At 42.2% G+C, this 19482-nt stretch overlaps 1 protein-coding gene across 4 annotated transcripts in view; it reads right to left on the reverse strand.

Moving 5' to 3' along the window:
• Positions 1-19482, reverse strand: part of UBR1 (ubiquitin protein ligase E3 component n-recognin 1) — a 97242-nt gene that overhangs the window by 52972 nt on the left and 24788 nt on the right. For 2 of the 4 annotated variants that reach the window (XM_066631174.1, XM_066631167.1), the window contains 9 exons: positions 17469-17599; positions 15313-15454; positions 14125-14187; positions 13448-13571; positions 12567-12674; positions 10661-10749; positions 7722-7820; positions 6868-7025; positions 411-510 (listed from right to left, as the gene is read on the reverse strand). In XM_066631174.1, the coding sequence (XP_066487271.1) occupies positions 411-510; positions 6868-7025; positions 7722-7820; positions 10661-10749; positions 12567-12674; positions 13448-13571; positions 14125-14187; positions 15313-15454; positions 17469-17599 (1014 nt within the window). Of the gene's footprint in view, positions 1-410; positions 511-6867; positions 7026-7721; positions 7821-10660; positions 10750-12566; positions 12675-13447; positions 13572-14124; positions 14188-15312; positions 15455-17468; positions 17600-18242; positions 18320-19482 lie in introns of those variants that run through there. The other 2 variants (XM_066631182.1, XM_066631190.1) reach the window with 2 other exon arrangements.

Genomic DNA, 19482 nt, shown 5'->3' on the forward strand with positions numbered 1-19482 from the left:
TGTTGGGATCACACTACAGTATTTTCACAATACACAAAGTGGTGTCGCCAGAATGAATTACCATCATAGATCAGGGGTCCATTAAAAATATAATTATGGTCAGGATGTGTTTTACTGTTATCCCAACATATAATACATAATTACACTCACTTGTGAAACTCACCTTTGCTAACTAAAATTAATTTATGGTCAACAGAAAATAACAGTCTCTTAAAAATCTAAGTAGAATATTCATGATTCCGATTATTAATACAAAACAATAACATTGTATATTCCATTTTGGAGCATACCAACCCAGTCAGTCATCAAAAAGTCAATTAGCTTCTTAAGAACACAAATACAATCAAGCTATTTTTAAAGTGCTAGATTTTCTTAATTCAAATTAGTTATAAGCCAAAAACATACCATACCTGCATGCAAGTCAGAATTCTCAGGAAAGACCGAAACCCTTCCAAAAACTGTTCTCGCAGTTTGTCTGTCCATACTGTAGGCTTACTAACTAAAATGTATCTGTTGAAAAAAAGTTGTTTTTTTTAATTTCAGAAGACTTGTTTTCATTCAAAAAGTTGGTTTTACATTTGAAATGAAAGACTAGCATGTTACAGGGTTAGACAAGATTTTAAGATTCTTTAGGAGAAATACCTATTGACAATGACAACTGATCTTGTTAACTGGCAACTGATCTGTTAACAACCAACAGCCCAATCCTACCCAACTTTCCAGCAACTGCAATGCAGCCCTGGGGTAAGGGAACAAATGTTCCCAAACCTTAAGGAGGCCTCTGTGACTACACCCCCAACACAGGAAACAGTGCACACCTCATAGGCACAGTAGCACTGGCACTGGAAAACTGGATAGGATTGGGCCCTTACTGAGTTATGGAAGATCAAGTTTGCAGATGCGTGTGGCCTCTGGGAAGCAAGTGCCTCGGGAACTAAGTGCCAGGTAAGGCACAAGAGTTTAGCATCTGGGTGAGGAGAAGGCAAGGAGACCTCTGAGTTTTGGAGAAGGAGAGGAGGAGGAGCAGGAGGAGGAGGTAAGTGTACTCATTCTAACGCTTTGTCTTTCTAACTCCCTGTCTTCTAACCTTAACCTTACCTTTAAAGCAACCTTAAATCAAAATTGAAAGTTAGCACCTAAGGGAGGTACATAGGGCTACTCATGAGTAGGAGCAGGGTCCTACTCGTGAGTAAGAGCCCAAGGGTCAGGCATTTAAATCAAAGTTGAAAGTTAGCTGCACCTAAGGTAGCACCTAATCGAAGGAAGGGAGGAGGATAAAGTGGAAAGCAGGTTTTTCTACTTGTTTAAATTAAACCTATACTTAACCCAGGTTAAACTTAATCTAAGTTAGAACATAACCTAAACAGGTCAGTAAATTGGGACACAGGATCTAGAGAGCAATAAATAATTAAACAAACCCAAATAAAAACTAGCTTGAGGTTACAAAAACAGTCCAGCCTAAGAGAACAGAACTAGGAGGGAAAGGACCTAGGAAGGGCCAATTCCCAACCCATTAAGAGCCCCATTAGGCTAATCCAAGCAGTCCATTCAGGAGCCTGCAGAGTAGGTCAAGCCCATCAGCAGCCATTTGCCTTCCTGAGCTTTTGTAAACTCACCTGGGAAGGCCAGCCCCCTTTCAATCAGGAAGGAAGGAGGGGGGAGGAGCCAGCCAGGAGTATAAAGCTAGGCGGGCCATCGCGTGAGGCTCTCTGCAGACGCGTGTGGCCTCTGGGAACCCAGTGCCTCGGGAACTAAGTGCCAGGTAAGGCACAAGAGTTTAGCATCTGGGCGAGTTCAGCAGCAGGGCAAGGAGGCCAGGGCCCCATACACTGCCCTTCCTCTTCCCTAGAGAAAAGGGCTGCTATCCAGTGTACGGTTTTTAAAAGGACCCCTAAATAAAACAACAACAACAACAACAACAAAAAAGCTATGCAGTCAGATAGCCAGCAGCAGGGTGGGGGCTATCCAGTGTTCTGCATCGAGTGCCACATGTATGATTATATGCCTCTGGGGCATAAGTCATGGGTGTGTCCTCGGTGCAAGGAGCTCCAGGCTCTCAGGGAACGCGTCCGCTCCCTTGAAGCCTTGGTGGCCGACCTGGAGAAGCGCAGGCAGCCAGAGGAGGACCGTGGGGAGACTTCTGGGGACGATCAGGCTTCGTCCCAACCTCAGGCGTGCAGCTCCTCGGCTGCCCGGGTGGGAAGTCTCGGGACTGGAGAACGTCATCCTGGAGAGGAGGGAAACAATCCCGTAGGGGGGATCCCTTCTCCAGGGGATGGGCCCGTATCCGAGCGCACTCAGGATACTCCTCGGCGGGACGGGGGTTGGGAGCTTCTTGTAGTGGGGGATTCGATTATTAGAAACATAGAGAGGGGGGTTTGCGACGGATGTGAGGACCACATGGTGACTTGCCTGCCTGGTGCGAAGGTTGCGGACATCACTTCTCGTCTAGACAGGCTAGTAGACAGTGCTGGGGGAGAGGTAGCGGCTGTGGTGCATGTCGGCACCAACGACGTGGGCAAGTGTAGCTGGGAGGTCCTGGAGGCCAAATTTAGGCTTTTAGGCAGGAAGCTGAAAGCCAGGACCTCAAAGGTAGCGTTCTCTGAAGTGCTACCTGATCCACGCGCAGGGCCAGCTAGGCAGGCGGAGATCAGGGGTCTCAATGCGTGGATGAGACGGTGGCGTAGGGAGGAGGGGTTTAGATTCGTTAGGCACTGGGGAACGTTTTGGGACAAGCGGGGCCTGTACAAGAGGGACGGGCTCCATTTGAACCAGAATGGAACCAGACTGCTGGCGCATAACATTAAAAAGGTGGCAGAGCAGCTTTTAAACTGATCCCTGGGGGAAGGCCGACAGGAGCCGAGGGGCATCCAGTTCGGGACTCCTCATCCCTATGGGATGAGGATGGGGAGGTTAGAGAACAACAAGACAAAGGCAGGGTAGGAGAAGAAATTGGGAAAGGTAGGGTGATGGGATGTGATAGACGGTTTGGCACAATGAGAGGATGCGGGGACAAAGGAGCGAATAAGCAGCCCATCCTGGGGCATTCCGTGTATAAATGCTTTTATGTGAATGCCCGAAGTCTACGAGCAAAGGTGGGAGAACTGGAATGTCTGGTGACAAGGGAAAATATTGACATAGTGGGCATAACGGAAACCTGGTGGAATGCGGAGAATCAGTGGGATACCGCAATCCCGGGCTATAAACTCTACAGGAGGGACAGGCAGGGGCGTGTTGGAGGTGGGGTGGCCCTTTATGTTAAGGAAGGGATAGAATCCAGCAAAGTAGAGATTGAAGGTGGGTCCGACTCCACCGTAGAATCTCTGTGGGTTAAATTACCAGGCTTGTGCAGCGATGTAATACTGGGGGCGTGCTATCGTCCTCCAGACCAGAAATCTGATGGGGACCTTGAAATGAGGAAACAGATCAGGGAGGTGACAAGGAGGGACAGGGTTGTAATCATGGGGGACTTCAATTATCCTCATATTGACTGGGTCAATTTGTGTTCTGGTCACGATAAGGAAACCGGATTTCTTGACGTGCTAAATGACTGTGGCTTAGATCAGCTAGTCACGGAGCCCACCAGAGGACAGGTGACTCTGGATTTAATTTTGTGCGGTACGCAGGACCTGGTTAGAGATGTAAACGTTACTGAGCCATTGGGGAACAGTGATCATGCTGCGATCCGTTTTGACGTGCACGTTGGGGGAAGAATACCAGGCAAATCTCTAACAAAAACCCTTGACTTCCGACGGGCGGACTTCCCTCAAATGAGAAGGCTGGTTAGAAGGAGGTTGAAAGGGAGGGTAAAAAGAGTCCAGTCTCTCCAGAGTGCATGGAGGCTGCTTAAAACAACAGTAATAGAGGCCCAGCAGAGGTGTATACCGCAAAGAAAGAAGGGTTCCACTAAATCCAGGAGGGTGCCCGCATGGCTAACCAGCCAAGTTAGAGAGGCTGTGAAGGGCAAGGAAGCTTCCTTCCGTAAATGGAAGTCTTGCCCTAATGAAGAGAATAAAAAGGAACATAAACTGTGGCAAAAGAAATGTAAGAAGGTGATAGGGGAGGCCAAGCGAGACTATGAGGAACGCATGGCCAGCAACATTAAGGGGAATAATAAAAGCTTCTTCAAATATGTTAGAAGCAGGAAACCCGCCGGAGAAGCGGTTGGCCCTCTGGATGGTGAGGGAGGGAAAGGGGAGATAAAAGGAGACTTAGAGATGGCAGAGAAATTAAATGAGTTCTTTGCATCTGTCTTCACGGCAGAAGACCTCGGGCAGATACCGCTGCCTGAACGGCCCCTCCTAACCGAGGAGTTAAGTCAGATAGAGGTTAAAAGAGAAGATGTTTCAGACCTCATTGATAAATTAAAGATCAATAAGTCACCGGGCCCTGATGGCATCCACCCAAGGGTTATTAAGGAATTGAAGAATGAAGTTGCAGATCTCTTGACTAAGGTATGCAACTTGTCCCTCAAAACGGCCACGGTGCCAGTAGATTGGAGGATAGCAAATGTCACGCCTATTTTTAAAAAGGGAAAGAGGGGGGACCCGGGAAACTATAGGCCGGTCAGCCTAACATCCATACCGGGTAAGATGGTGGAATGCCTCATCAAAGATAGGATCTCAAAACACATAGACGAACAGGCCTTGCTGAGGGAGAGTCAGCATGGCTTCTGTAAGGGTAAGTCTTGCCTCACAAACCTTTTAGAATTCTTTGAAAAGGTCAACAGGCATGTGGATGCGGGAGAACCCGTGAACATTATATATCTGGACTTTCAGAAGGCATTCGACACGGTCCCTCACCAAAGGCTACTGAAAAAACTCCACAGTCAGGGAATTAGAGGACAGGTCCTCTCACGGATTGAGAACTGGTTGGAGGCCAGGAAGCAGAGAGTGGGTGTCAATGGGCAATTTTCACAATGGAGAGAGGTGAAAAGCGGTGTGCCCCAAGGATCTGTCCTGGGACCGGTGCTTTTCAACCTCTTCATAAATGACCTGGAGACAGGGTTGAGCAGTGAAGTGGCTAAGTTTGCAGACGACACCAAACTTTTCCGAGTGGTAAAGACCAGAAGTGATTGTGAGGAGCTCCAGAAGGATCTCTCCAGACTGGCAGAATGGGCAGCAAAATGGCAGATGCGCTTCAATGTCAGTAAGTGTAAAGTCATGCACATTGGGGCAAAAAATCAAAACTTTAGATATAGGCTGATGGGTTCTGAGCTGTCTGTGACAGATCAGGAGAGAGATCTTGGGGTGGTGATGGACAGGTCGATGAAAGTGTCGACCCAATGTGCGGCGGCAGTGAAGAAGGCCAATTCTATGCTTGGGATCATTAGGACGGGTACTGAGAACAAAACGGTTAGTATTATAATGCCGTTGTACAAATCGATGGTAAGGCCACACCTGGACAATTGTGTCCAGTTCTGGTCGCCGCATCTCAAAAAAGACATAGTGGAAATGGAAAAGGTGCAAAAGAGAGCGACTAAGATGATTACGGGGCTGGGGCACCTTCCTTATGAGGAAAGGCTACGGCGTTTGGGCCTCTTCAGCCTAGAAAAGAGGCGCTTGAGGGGGGACATGATTGAGACATACAAAATTATGCAGGGGATGGACAGGGTGGATAGGGAGATGCTCTTTACACTCTCACATAATACCAGAACCAGGGGACATCCACTAAAATTGAGTGTTGGGCGGGTTAGGACAGACAAAAGAAAATATTTCTTTACTCAGCGCGTGGTCGGTCTGTGGAACTCCTTGCCACAGGATGTGGTGCTGGCGTCTAGCCTAGACGCCTTTAAAAGGGGATTGGACGAGTTTCTGGAGGAAAAATCCATTATGGGGTACAAGCCATGATGTGTATGCGCAACCTCCTGATTTTAGGAATGGGTTAAGTCAGAATGCCAGATGTAGGGGAGGGCACCAGGATGAGGTCTCTTGTTATCTGGTGTGCTCCCTGGGGCATTTGGTGGGCCGCTGTGAGATACAGGAAGCTGGACTAGATGGGCCTATGGCCTGATCCAGTGGGGCTGTTCTTATGTTATGTTCTTATGTTCTTAAGTTGACCTTGAGCATTGATTTCCACTGCCTCAACTCTGTCAACAAAATTCTGACACGGGAGATACAGGATTAGAGCACAGACATTCCTCAGTTTGTGACCTACAGCAGAGTTTCTCAAACTGCCTGCCCAACTGCCCTCCCTTGCATCCATCTGGTTCTAAATTGGAGCCAAGCAGATGCAACTGGAGGCCACTTCCAGCTGCAAACCAACTCAGGCAACTGCCCCAACGATACACCAGCCTGGGGTGGCCTCAGAAATGGCTCCACAAATGACTTCTGAGTCACTTCTGGTTTCACGAACGCAACAGAAGTGACTAAAAAGTCACCGTCAGAGCCATTTCTGAGATCTGCAGAGCCTCTGGAGGCTGTCCTGGTCTGGCACAACATAAGGAAGGCTGCTGGAGGTGGGTTGCCACCCCCACCCCAAGGACAAGTTTGAGAACTGCCAAGTTTGAGAACCTATTGAATTTGAGAACCTGCTGACCAGGAAAAAATCTGTGTCCTGATAGTGGGTGTAATGCATTGACTGCCTCAGTACTTGGTCTAGAATGATCCGATGATCAGTTGCTGACCATAGTTCTAAAGGAGTTAGAACTAACAGCAAAAGGATACCAAGTTAAATGGACTGCCTGTCTGACCACCAATGCTTTTGTTCAAATGAATTTGACTAATGTTATAGTTATATATCCAAAATATGATTCAATGCAATATAGTTTTGCAAAGTTTATTCAGTCACACAAACACAGCCTAAAATGCAAAGAATTAGACAAGAAAGATAACTGCCTGACACAAATTTATAAATAAGATCACTTACTTTAGATCAGATATGACTGCATACACTCGGCTTAACTTTTCTTGGCTGTAACCCTGGAAGTTGAACTTGCCATTTTTATCAAGATATTTTGGCAGTTCTTCAAGTAAGGTCTCTGTTATGATAGTGATTACATTTTGTTCTTCAATAAGTTGGCGGGCCTGAAGAAAGAAAAATGCATTACAAAACAGACTCTCCAACAGTATATAAACAGAAAATTTACCTAGTCTTTATTTTTCATCCATCCATTTTATACCAAAATTGTAACTTCTGATGTCACACAACAGTTGCCCAATTAGGTTCCCAAACAGAGAATGTTGTCTCTTAAGGTGCTTCTTCCGTTCATACAAGAAGCTTCATAAGGGGAAGGGGTGATTTTTGCTCATCCCTTTGACCCTCTGCAGCCCCTTGTACCTCCGCAAACGACTACTGGCAGGTGGACTCTCAGGAAGAAACATGTAAAGACTGCAAAGAAAAGGGGGAGATTAGTGAAAATCACCCCTCCCCCTTGTGTGAATGAAAGGATACAATCCAGAGCTGCACTGGACCGACTGTGTAAAATCACCAGGTAATTGTTTCTTGTTAATAAGAAAGAAAAGCTTTGAGTGATGCTTATTGAATAAACAGAGCAAATGATCCATATTAGCTGGCATATGTTTTATAAACTTATCTAGAAGGCTTCTACTCACTTCCATTGTACTATACATTACACAGGAGTACTGTACTACTAGATATTTTACATAAGCACAACTCAAACAGTTCCTTATTTTAGGAAATTTCTTGCAATGTGAAAATCACCTAAGATACTGCAATAAAAACAATACAAAAAGTACAGGAGAGAGAGAGAAAATGCAGACCAGTGTAGGGACGGTAAACATCTGAACAGAAAGTGCTGTCACAGAAATCTGCCTTTCATGATCATCACTGATGTATTCTTTTTGCAGTGCTCTGTAGTGCTACAAAGACAAGAAATACAGAACGTTAGCTAGTTCACTGATGTATGAGACTGGAAGCATAATAAGAGATAGGGTACTTGATAATTAAAGATCCCTCTGCCCTTCCCCACTCAGTTTCACCTCCTCTCCGCAATGCCTCTGCTCGGCAGGATACTCACAGATGGTGGCTTCCATGCACCATGATATGACGGCATGTTTGCTACAAGAGACCGGCACTGCCTGGCAACAGGATCAGGTCCTAAATCTGCAATCCTATACGCCAGTGGTTCCCAAATTTTGAGGGAGCTTTACTCCCTCAGTAAATCTTTGTGGGGTGGGACAAAAGCAGGGAAGCGATCCCCAGGGTTGCGTCACTCAATGGGGCAAAGGGGGGGTGCCTGCCCTTACATTTACGTCGTTAGAGCTGCTGGATGCTGCAGGAGGTGCGAGGAGCCCTATGCAGCCCTCACCAAGGCCTGGAATGTTCAAACGGAGACATCACAAAGCACCTCTTGGAAATCAGAAGTGCTTTGCGATGTCTCTGTTTGAACATTCCAAGCCTCGGGGAGCCCAGCGAAGGGCTGTGCAGGGCTTCCTGCACCTCTTGCAGCCCTAACTATGTAAATGTAAGGGCAGGCACCCCCCTTTGCCCCCTTAAGGGATGCGAACCTGGGGGTCGCTTCCCTGCTTCTCTTCTTCCCCTGCCCCTTAAAAGGACAGGAAAAGCTTTACATGAAGTGGTGGGTCGCAACCCACCAGTTTGAGAACCACTGCTATACACACTTAACTTGAGAGTAAGCTCCATTAATCACAGTGGAAGAAGTAAGTCCCAGTAGAGATGCATAGGACTGCACTATCAGGAGACGCATAGGACTGAATATAATCATACATATATCTACTTTGAAGTAAGCCTGTCATGCAAAAGGGGTGTTGAAACTCCCTTTTCCTGCTTGGTAACATCACCATGGCCAATTTCTATAGCAACTGGATTTGTCAGATTCAGCACTTGGTCTCCATCAATTAACACTGACACAGTGGTATTGCTTCCAAAGAACTTTATGAGAAGTTTTACACCAGTCAGCCAAGCTTGTAAAGGGTTAAAGGTACATATATAAGTACATTCAATTCAATTTATTTGCTTAAAACCATAGGTCATCGCAATACATTAAAAGAAAAACAACAAAATATATAACAATAACCAATAAAAACACTCATCCTTAAGATTTATGGAGTTTTGCACTGATCTTTTTTGCGGCTTTGGCAAACTTTGCTACTTGATAGGTGATAGTAACATCTGTACCCGCAAGCAAACTGCACAGCTGAACAGGCAAGGGTCTATCAAACAATAGTCTAAGTATACCAGCAAGAAATTGATTCCTAGGATGTTCATACAAGGGACAACATATATAAGTAGATTCTCCAGATTTGCTCCTTGGTGGGCTTTCCAGATGGTCTTCAGGGACTGCTTCTCATGTACCTCAGCCGCTATCCAAGCCTCTGACCAGTAGTTTTCCTAGAGGAACCGTCCCTCTTCCCAACATTCTTTTCCAACTGCCACTGCAACTGCTTTTTTCAAACCACCATCCCACTGCACAAAGTTCTTCTTTCCTAGAATGTCTCTCTGCTTCTCTTATCCCTTTCCTGCTTCCTAGATGCGCATCATTGATGCTGATCCCCACTGTCCCTTGCACCTTAGTGGACAAAGTAGAATGAACCCAATTTCTCCACTCCAAAAATGCACAGCTCCCACCACAAGATCTTGCCTGAGCCATTCCTCCCTCTATATGTTCAGAAGGGTCTCTGAAGTCAGGACCCCTGCTAATTGGGTAAGAGGCACTTTTTCAAGTGGGTGCTCCTTTTTTTAGCAAGGGGAGAGTAACTGGCCCATCTCACCCCAGCACTGTCTGTTCTAGTGGCAGTCTGCTGGTATTCATTTGCATCTTTTTAGATTGTGAGCCCTTTTGGGACAGGGAGCCATTTAGTTATTTGATTTTCTCTGTAAACCGCTTTGTGAACTTTTAGTTGAAAAGCGGTATATAAATACTGTTGATTGACTGACAAAGCAAGACATCCTCGTAGGGTCCCTTCCCAGCAACACAACCATTCCATTCCTTCACCCATTTTCTCCCCAAAAACACTCTCCCAAAAACAAAACCCCATTGGCATGGCAGTAAGCACTAACAGCACATATACATATGTACTCAGAATTAAGCCCCATTATTCAATGGGATTTACTCTCAGGTAAGCATGTATAATATTTCAGCCTTTGGCACTAAAACAAATTGGAAGAAACATGAGTAATAAAATTAAGCAAACTCTGGGATATTCTTGTTACAAAGGCAGGACCTGTAAATCTATCTGCAGATTCAGATAACTGCTGGTTCCGAACCAGGATGGAGGCTAAACCTGAGATCCCAGACATAATCAGGTTTAAAAAAACAACTGGAAGTACCTTTCTGGCATCTCCAGAGGCCTTTCTGAGGTTGCAGAGGCCTCATACAGTCTCTGTGGGCCTTGGAAAGGTGACTGGAGAACATCTTCAGTCACATCTGGGAGCTAAGGTCCAGTATCCATCCTGGAGGAGCTCAGCCTACATATTTCTAGGAGGCACACATTATATGTCAAAGAGTCACATGTGGCTTTGCAAGCTGTGGTTTGGCCACTCTACTACAAGTGAATGGGAGCTCAGTATATCACTACTCTGAACAAAATAATAGTCAATAGGTATTAGCAAATTTTAATTAGTGGTTTTAAATTGTTACTAGCAATAAAATGGTTGACAAGGCATTTCATTTGTTAGATTACAGTTCTAAATTTTTTGAAAGATCTTGCTACTTAAAGATGAAAGTTAAACCAATTACCTTTACAAATTCCAAGGCAAAAAGTTTTTTGTATTCTATTTCCATGAAAAAACTGCTGAAGATTAATTCATGTAAGATCTTTCTCGCACCTGGAAAATTCAATAGTTAATGCTTTTTCCATAAGATTCTCTCTTTTCTTTTATAAGAAGTCAAGAGGAAATAACAATAAGTATCAGATTTTAAGCAACATTTTGCTCCAAGAAATGAACATCTTACAAACTTCAATGCACACGTTAATAATGAAAAAGTATTCAAGAGGTGCTTAACTAGATGCTGCAACTGCTACACACACCTAAATATACCTTGTAGAGCAGTATTTGTTCAAGAGGCAGGTTTCAAATCGTTTTAATAAACAGCCAGTTTGGCCTCAACTAACCCTCCGTATGTATAAACTCACTCAAAAAGATTTACGCACTGAAATACGTTGCAGTTCTGGCAGTAAGTTCACCCTGAAGACCCACTAACGCAGCAGCATGGATTACCATATACCACAAAGAGCAGGATCAGTGCAGATGTTATATGGATCAAAGTTAGACTGTATAACAGAATGATGACCGATTCCTTATCTATTCCACATCCTATATCCACCTCAGATTTTTAGAAACAATTCCCCATAAATCTACCATGCAAATATGACATGCTATAACTTTCCAATCACATCAAAATAGTAATCTCTCTTAAAATAGCATTGCTACAAAAAATGTGCTCTCAGACATCTGCTAATATTTATAGATATAGCTATGTTATATAGCTATAACATTGTCACTTTTCTGTATATTTTTTGCTTTCGTATTCTTATCAACATTACAATTTTTATAATTAATGTTCAGAATGCAAAAAGAAAATCAAAAAGTAAATCATTGTTTCAGATATCCTCAACACAAAAATTGGTTAAAAAAACATAGTATTGGTTTGATAATATACTAAGAAAGTATAACTGTCTCAAAACAGGGAATGAAACAAAATCTGAGCTAATGTTAAAAACTGATGATTGCATTCATAATACAACATTAAAATTCTAATTTCAAAACATCGTCCTGGAAAAGAGCAGTTTATTGTATACAGATACTGAAGAGGTGTTATAAGCATTTGAATTTGATTAGAACTGTGGCAAATAATTCAACTCCAACATTTTATTGCTTTTGTTTTTTCAGGGTGCACAACAGATAATATATATATTGCATCATGCATTATTTCATACAAATCACTCAGATTTTCATTTGTTCAACTTAAATAGGATATTTGCCCAGTTCTACATAAGTTTTAAAAAGCATTTTAATCAATGTTGGTTGGGTGTGCTAACACTGAGCAGTGTCCTCCACATTTAACACCAAAGACAAATTGTAGTCATTTGCAGTCCTTTTACTAAATTATCAGATATAATCATAACAGAATCCTATAATTACAGTGGCTCCAAGCACTCATGTTTCTTCCATTGCAGCCTAGCATAGAATGCTAGAAGAGGTATGTGAAAACCGGCCATTTGGAACGATGGAAGAGGGAGACTGCAATAAGAAAGCAGGCAGCTTCCTGCTGCCTATTCCTATTAGCATTCTGGCTTTCTGCTTCCTCCAGCTGACTGGTTGGCTGACTGCTTCTCACCTTTCTCTTCTAGCATTATAAAACAGGCTGCAAAGGAAGAGACAGGAGTATTTTGCACCACAATAAAGACAAATAGGTAATGGGTGTGTGGGGAGGGCAAGGAATATGGGGGGGGGCCCTGTATTTGTATAGGTATTGCCCCTTCAAAGTTATAGGACTAATTAGTAACAGCAATTTTTGCTAATAACTTATCATAAAAGATCCACTGTTGTGCCCTCTCCCAAAAGCACACTTTCTTATCACAGTCCTACAAAATCATGTTCAACAATCAAAAGCTGTTTAAGCGCATAAGAAACCAACTTACCTTTATGAAGTTTTGCATCCCAAAGCATCAATGTGCTTATAAGACAAGGTTGCTGAGAATCAATTTCTTCTTTTAAACATGTTTGGCAGAAAATCTGACGAAAATCACCTAAAACAGAAATGTTATTTGAATGGGTTACTGGAATAAACATGGTTCATATAAACTGCGCATCTTTCTGGTAAAAGACTTTGGTCAATACATCTTTATGCATAATCTTCTGTGTTGAAATAATTTCCTTACATCCAGACTAAGTGATCTGACCTCATATGCATATTTCTGTATATTTACCTTTACAATACAGGTGAGCCTACTTTATCTGTGAGTTTGGAACTCACAGATTTGACTCAGTGTGGGTTCCAAACCTGCAGTGAAGGACCTCACCTGATCTCCTGGATGCAACCAGAGGTGTTCCATGGGGTGTTCTGAGGCCCAGGGAGGCCACATACTGCCTCTCCAGGCTTCAGAACACCTCCAGACGTGACTGGAGAACACCTCTGGCATCCTAAGGGGTGGATCCATGAAGAAAGTCTTTGCAGAAGGCTCAGGGGTCAAACTATGACTACGATGGCTTGAAATAATAATAAAAATCATTTCAATAAGCACAATCCCTTACTGGAACAATATTTTCAATAATACAATATAATTATTATATTATAATAATATAGTTTTAATTGTATTTTAGTATTTTTTGTACTTTTTATCCATTGATTGTTATCTGCCTTGGGTGCCCTTCGGGGAGAAAGGCAGAGCATAAATCCAATAGATAAATAAAATAAATAAATGTAGAAACAATTCACACTGTACTCCTAAGAAAAGATTCAAAGAGTCCCTTGTCAACATTTTGGCATCTGCATATGGTAACATAATTTAAGATTACTTACTTGAATAACTCATAAGTTTGTTTAACCAGGAACCAAGACGCAAAGCAAATTTCTGATGAGCCATTATAGCAGCATGAAGGACCTTCACATTAAGGGGACCTTGGGAAACATTGTTTGAATGTTTCTACAAGACAAAAATATTTTATATAAAGAAAGCATATTCAGAGCTTTTGATCTAACATCTTTCTCGTCATATTTATTATCTGAAACATCTATATCTCACTTTTCTAATCCCTAATGGGTAACCAAAGAAGCTCATGGAATAAAAGTTAAAACATGAAAATATATAACATATGTCACGATATATGTCACAACATAATTTCAAAACAGGAAAATGCATGTATTCCATAATTAGTGGCTCATTAAATGACTAATCTAAAAGCGAGCGTACAAAACAAGCAACAGTTAATAACCAGCAGATCAGTGGCAACCAATAATAGTTTATAATATTTTCTATTATAATAATTGTATATATAATGTAATATATATATATTCTTTAGTAAGTCCATTTCAGCTTCAAAGCAACAAAACATACAACTTGATTATGTGGAACTCTCCACTATTTGATCAAATATGATTTAAAATGCAGGCCAAGAAAAATTTGAAAAAATTAAGTGTTTTTAAGTATGAACTATTTATAAACTGACAGAAAACAATTATTCAGTAGATTCAATTACCTTTATTTCTTCTTTTGCTTCCTGACAAACAGCATATGACCCTGCTTTAACAGCCTTCCGACCCTGTTTGTTTAAAAAGAAGAAGAGGCATACTTAGATCACATCCCTGATAGAACTACAGGTGCAGCCTATTTATCCACAGATTTTTTATCTGCGGATTTGTCTCAACAGGAATGGGATGGGGGTACTGAATGTCACACACACTTTTGCCTCCTTTGCCCTGAGCTGGCTGGCGACTCACTCCCTTTCCAGCAGCCCAAAACACTGCAAAAATGCTCCTCCTCACCCAGGCAGGGAATAGCCCTGGAGCCATGGAAGAGGTAACATTCCTGGAGCCCCTGAGCCAGCCGAGGCTGAAGAGGGGGTCGGAAAACCCTGTGTAACCAGAACAGCAAGGTGGCGCGCTCTCTCTCTCACTCACACATACACAGGGGCAGGTGTGGTAGCAACAGAGGGGATTGCTTTAAAAAGCCCAGGAAGTATTTGCCGAATTCCCCCCCCCCAAGATGGTGCAGGCAATCACAACACAAGCAAGCCTTCCCACCAAGCAAAGCATGAGATTTAGCCTACAATCCTCTCCACACTTTCCTGGGAGTAAGCCCCATTGACTATAATGGGGCTTACTTCTGAGTAGAAATGCATAGGGCTGGACTCTTAAAAGATCAGCATTCCAACTGTGAAAGAAGCTGGGCAGCTGGCAGTGACCTGTATAGAAAAAGTTGTCCAACTACAGAATCAAAAGCAAGATTCAAGTCTAAGGGTGCTTTAGGTATCCAGAGAAATTAAACTGGTACATTTAAACATTCAACAATGTTATGCAACAGTAATGTTCTGTTAGCTGTGTGACTGATTATATACTTTTAACAAAAAGTTATTTTGTTAAAAATATATTATCAGTCATACACAGAAGAGATTTAAATAAGCAGTGTAACTACTTGCAAACACACAGTCACAATACCAACTACCATAGGCAACATTTCAGGAATCAAGTAATATATGGCAGAACTGCAACCATGCTCAACCAAGGGAATGGCAATACCAGTGCTTATGAAAAGTGGTGATGTCACATTTTCTGTTGATAAGAGTTCTTTCTACAGAAATCAAGTTAAACACAGGAACAGAATTGGGTCTTTGTGAATTAGACCACAACATGGAAAACTTGTAGCAGAAATGGAGAATACTACAAACCTCTTTGTCTATAGCAGTAGTGTACAATTGAGCTTCTCCAAGTTCACAGCCAAGAGTTCTTTGTAAACTATAGATAACATGATCATAAGAATGATGCTCATCATTGAAAAGGACGCAGTAATATTTGTCTGTCTTCTCTCTACTGGGAAGAGCCCAAGACATAAATGGATGGTGTAAGAGAAAACTAAAACTGACAAATTTTGGAAACATCTTAATACAAGCCAATAAACAGAAGTAAAAAAACAACCAAGGTGAGAAAACTGCAGGATTTTACCAACATCAGATTTACAGAAATAAATGTTCCCATTTAAAATTATAACAGGCCATAACCAACTACCTATCCTTTAAATATTAATACATTCTTAGTGGATTTATCAGCATTTCAATATTAATAACTGCATTTCATCAATGAAACAACATGTTAAGATTAAGACCAGGAAGCAATGCCCCTCAGTTTGTCAAAAGTATATCTGCTGCCTAGGTTTCTCTAATGATGTTTTCAGGTCACCAATAGGTAGAGGTGTTTGTTTCTGGTGAGTAAGATAGGATTACAGCCTATTGAACACAATGGGTTTACGTATAAGTAAAATAAATAATGTTTTTCAAACACCTCTAGCAACAGGCACCATTACTTTACAGACATTGGTTGGGTGGGGCTATGTCATGCAATCATTCAAGGCAGTTTCATAGTTGTCTTATGTGTAGGTTTATATTTTTACAATTATCTAAATAGCTTACAACACTTAGGAAAAGCAGGATATAATTATCCTTTAGTTATTTGATTTTTGTCTGTAAACCGCTTTGTGGACCTTTAGTTGAAAAGCGGTATATAAATACTGTTAATAATAATGTTAATAATAATTCTTTTATTATTTTTATGTATACATATGGCACTGCTTCTTTGTTTTACTGCCCCCTGTCCCCCATATTTTTTCCTCTTTATGGGGCAAATGAAGGAGCTAAACATCTTCATTTTAGCCCTGAAATTTCTTAGAACAAAAATATATCATCTATAAACATCATTCAATTCCAGCATTTTCATTCATTTCAAAAGATGAAATAAAACCACACTATTTCCTTCTCCAGTCCAATTCAGCAAAATTGTTGGTAGTTGCATCTTTGGGACAAACAGTGCCCAGCAATTAGTAGTAACAGAACTGGTGCTTGGAGCAGTTATACTTCTTGTCACATATGCAGACAAGACTTGCAAGAATTTAAAGGTACAATTAAATGTCTTCCTACAATTAAATTTTTTCCAAACTGCAAGTCAGTCCTGAATCCTCACATTTTTCCTTTTAAATCTAAATATACACGGTTTCTATAGAGCAGTGGTTCCCAACCTTTACTCGAATGTTGGGGAACTACTAAATACTTGCGGGAAGTGATGGGGGATGGCAATTTGGCAGTGACAGCACTTCTGAGATCACACCACTGCCAAGAAAAAGGGAGGACTCCCACATACCTGGGGGTCACGCCAGCCCTCTGAAGGGTGTGGGGGGCCATGTGCCCCTCTGCAGGCCTCCCCATGACTCCGAATGGCTCCCTGACGCAATCATGACTCACTTCCAGTTTTGTGACAAAAATTGGTCACAATTGCATCAGGGAGTGTGTGTCCCCCCACCCTCCAGAGGGCCAGCATGACCCCAGGTACATTAGAAATTCCCCTTTTTTCTTGACGGTTGTATAATCCTATAAGTGCCATTGCCACTGTCCTGCCATCCCTGCCTGTTGCCACTCCACTTAAGGGGGAAGGTAGTGTTTCCAGTAGCCCTAGATCACAACCCCAGGATGGAAACACTGCTATAGAAGGACCTTGTTTTACACTAGACAGTTTTGTAATTTCTAATGGAATAAAGCCTTAGTCAAGAAATGTTTGGTTCCAGTCCTGTCATCCCACAGCACAAGGTTGCTGCCTTACAATTCTTATGAAAGGACCAGCCTGGTGAAGGTCAGTGACATCACTTTAAGGATAGATAATGTGTCAAGACCAACTTGTGTGACCATTTTCAAGGTGGAAACATCACCACTAAGTACCCTAAACTTTCATGCAAAAAAGTGAAATTTGCTAAATAACTGAAAGTTTCTGTTTAATCCTGATAGAATGTTGCACAACTTTATAAAACAAATTTGCAAGGAAGACAAAGCATTAGACGTACCTAGTCATGAGTTCTGGAGGCAGCTCTTTCTCTTCTTCCCATACAGTCATATCAACAATGTATTTTATTACTGAAGGGAAGATTTTTCTTGCTTGTGCTATTAGCTCTTCATTTAACTGGCATTCAGAATTCTAGCGGACATCAAGGAAAAAAAGAGACTAACATGAATTACGAGTGCTTATATATATGTGGATCAGTAATATCACAGATAATTTCACAACTCGCTTAGAAAATGAAGTTACCTTGCAGTATTAACCATTTGAACAGAAAGAGCATAACATAGGAAACTTTTGACTTCCTCCATCAATAGATACATATTAGAATAACCAAAATAGTGAAAAAGACCACCACAAATTAAGCCAAGAACAATATGTTTAACACAGTATAGGTTCGGTCTGAAAAAGTTCACAAAGTAGGTTAGTTTTACCAATTTCATTGTAGATCACATTATATTCATTCACTAAGGGTGCAATCCTAACCCACTTTCCGGCACTGACATAAGGGCAATGCAGCTCTGAGGTAAGGGAACAAACATTCCCTTATTTTGAGGAGGCCTCCATGAGTGCCCCCCAACTGCAGGATGCAGCACATGTCCCCTGGTACAGCTATGCCAGTACTGGAAAGTTGGTTAGGATTTGGGCTTGAGATGCACCATAATTTAATTAAATTTTGTAAAGTGTTCTAAGACTAGATTACATTGGTTATTTTTTGTACATTCTAAAGATATTAACTGACAATTTGTGCCTTTGCTAAATCAGACACCCTAAGGCTTACCTCTGGGTTGGTACTGTAATTTCCATCTGAAAGATTTTAATACTTTGGCTATCCTATCATAGTTCATTGTCTTGACCATAACTCCAGTCTTTCACCAAATGAACCTTAAATATTTTGTTTATCCTTTTCAGGATACCAGAGATACAAAATGAAAAATTAGATTCCCATTTTTCTTCTACAAACTAGAACCATAAGGGTTCAACTAGATGAAGCACCAAGTTCTATGTCTCTATTCTGTTAATTTAAAAAAAAATTCAGTATCAGCCTTGGAAGATGGCAATTGGGAGCAAAGTAACAGCAGAGAAGGCAGTTATTTATCCACTGAAAATCTCCCCAACTGCTTTTTTCCCCATGGGAGAAGTCCTCAGCATTTTCCACAAAAGTGGAATTTAACAAGAATAATACCTAATTTGACGCAAAATATCAACATATATTCTATCCGAATTTGAAAAGAACCAAGGCAGAGTCCAATTACAGGTTCCAATATCCATGTTTTTCTTAATCCAAAAGTCAGTTTAGAGAAGAACCCTTTTTATAATCAAACCCCCCACGTTTAGAATACAAATAACTGTCCCAACTAATTTCAGAATCACCTCAAAGTTATCTTTGGGCTCTTCTCATCACCTATCCAAAGGACAGAAAATATCCTCACGTTCACTGCCTTGGTGACACCGCTGTGATCTGCAACTGTACTCATATCAGGTTCCAAATGTGTGCAAATCAACAATTACATCTATACACAGTTGCTTAAAGTGTCACTAACGCATGGCTGACAGCTAAGGGGGGCAACATTATGCTTTCCTTTTAGTTGAAAAGAGCCAGTCTAATAACTAGCACAACAGTCTTCATTGCAAAGCATAATTTATCTTGTCTTTGACCTACTGTCACGTCCATGGCGGGCGGTGGACCCTTCCCTGGGGAGGTAGGTGAGCGCGAGGGGCTTACCCGGTCCTTGGACGACAGTCGGCGGCGCGCTAACAGACGGGAGGCAGGTGCCGATGTTTGGTACAGCCGGTTTAATAGGGTCAGTCGCTTTACATTCATCAGGGCTGTTCCTTCACAGCCTTACATGCATTATGCCGACTGGTGCCGTCGGCGCTGAATGGTCCCTGGAACAGGCCCCTCCCGTCCCTGGAGGTTCTCCGTACAAGCCTTCAGTTCTGGTTCCTGTGGGCCTAGGTCTGGGCTCTTGGGGAATACCCCCCTGCTGGCCTGGGTCAGGTTGTCTGACCTTGGGAGG

This window comes from Tiliqua scincoides, chromosome 1 (genome assembly GCF_035046505.1).
Source record: "Tiliqua scincoides isolate rTilSci1 chromosome 1, rTilSci1.hap2, whole genome shotgun sequence".
In the NCBI taxonomy this organism is placed as follows: domain Eukaryota; kingdom Metazoa; phylum Chordata; class Lepidosauria; order Squamata; family Scincidae; genus Tiliqua; species Tiliqua scincoides.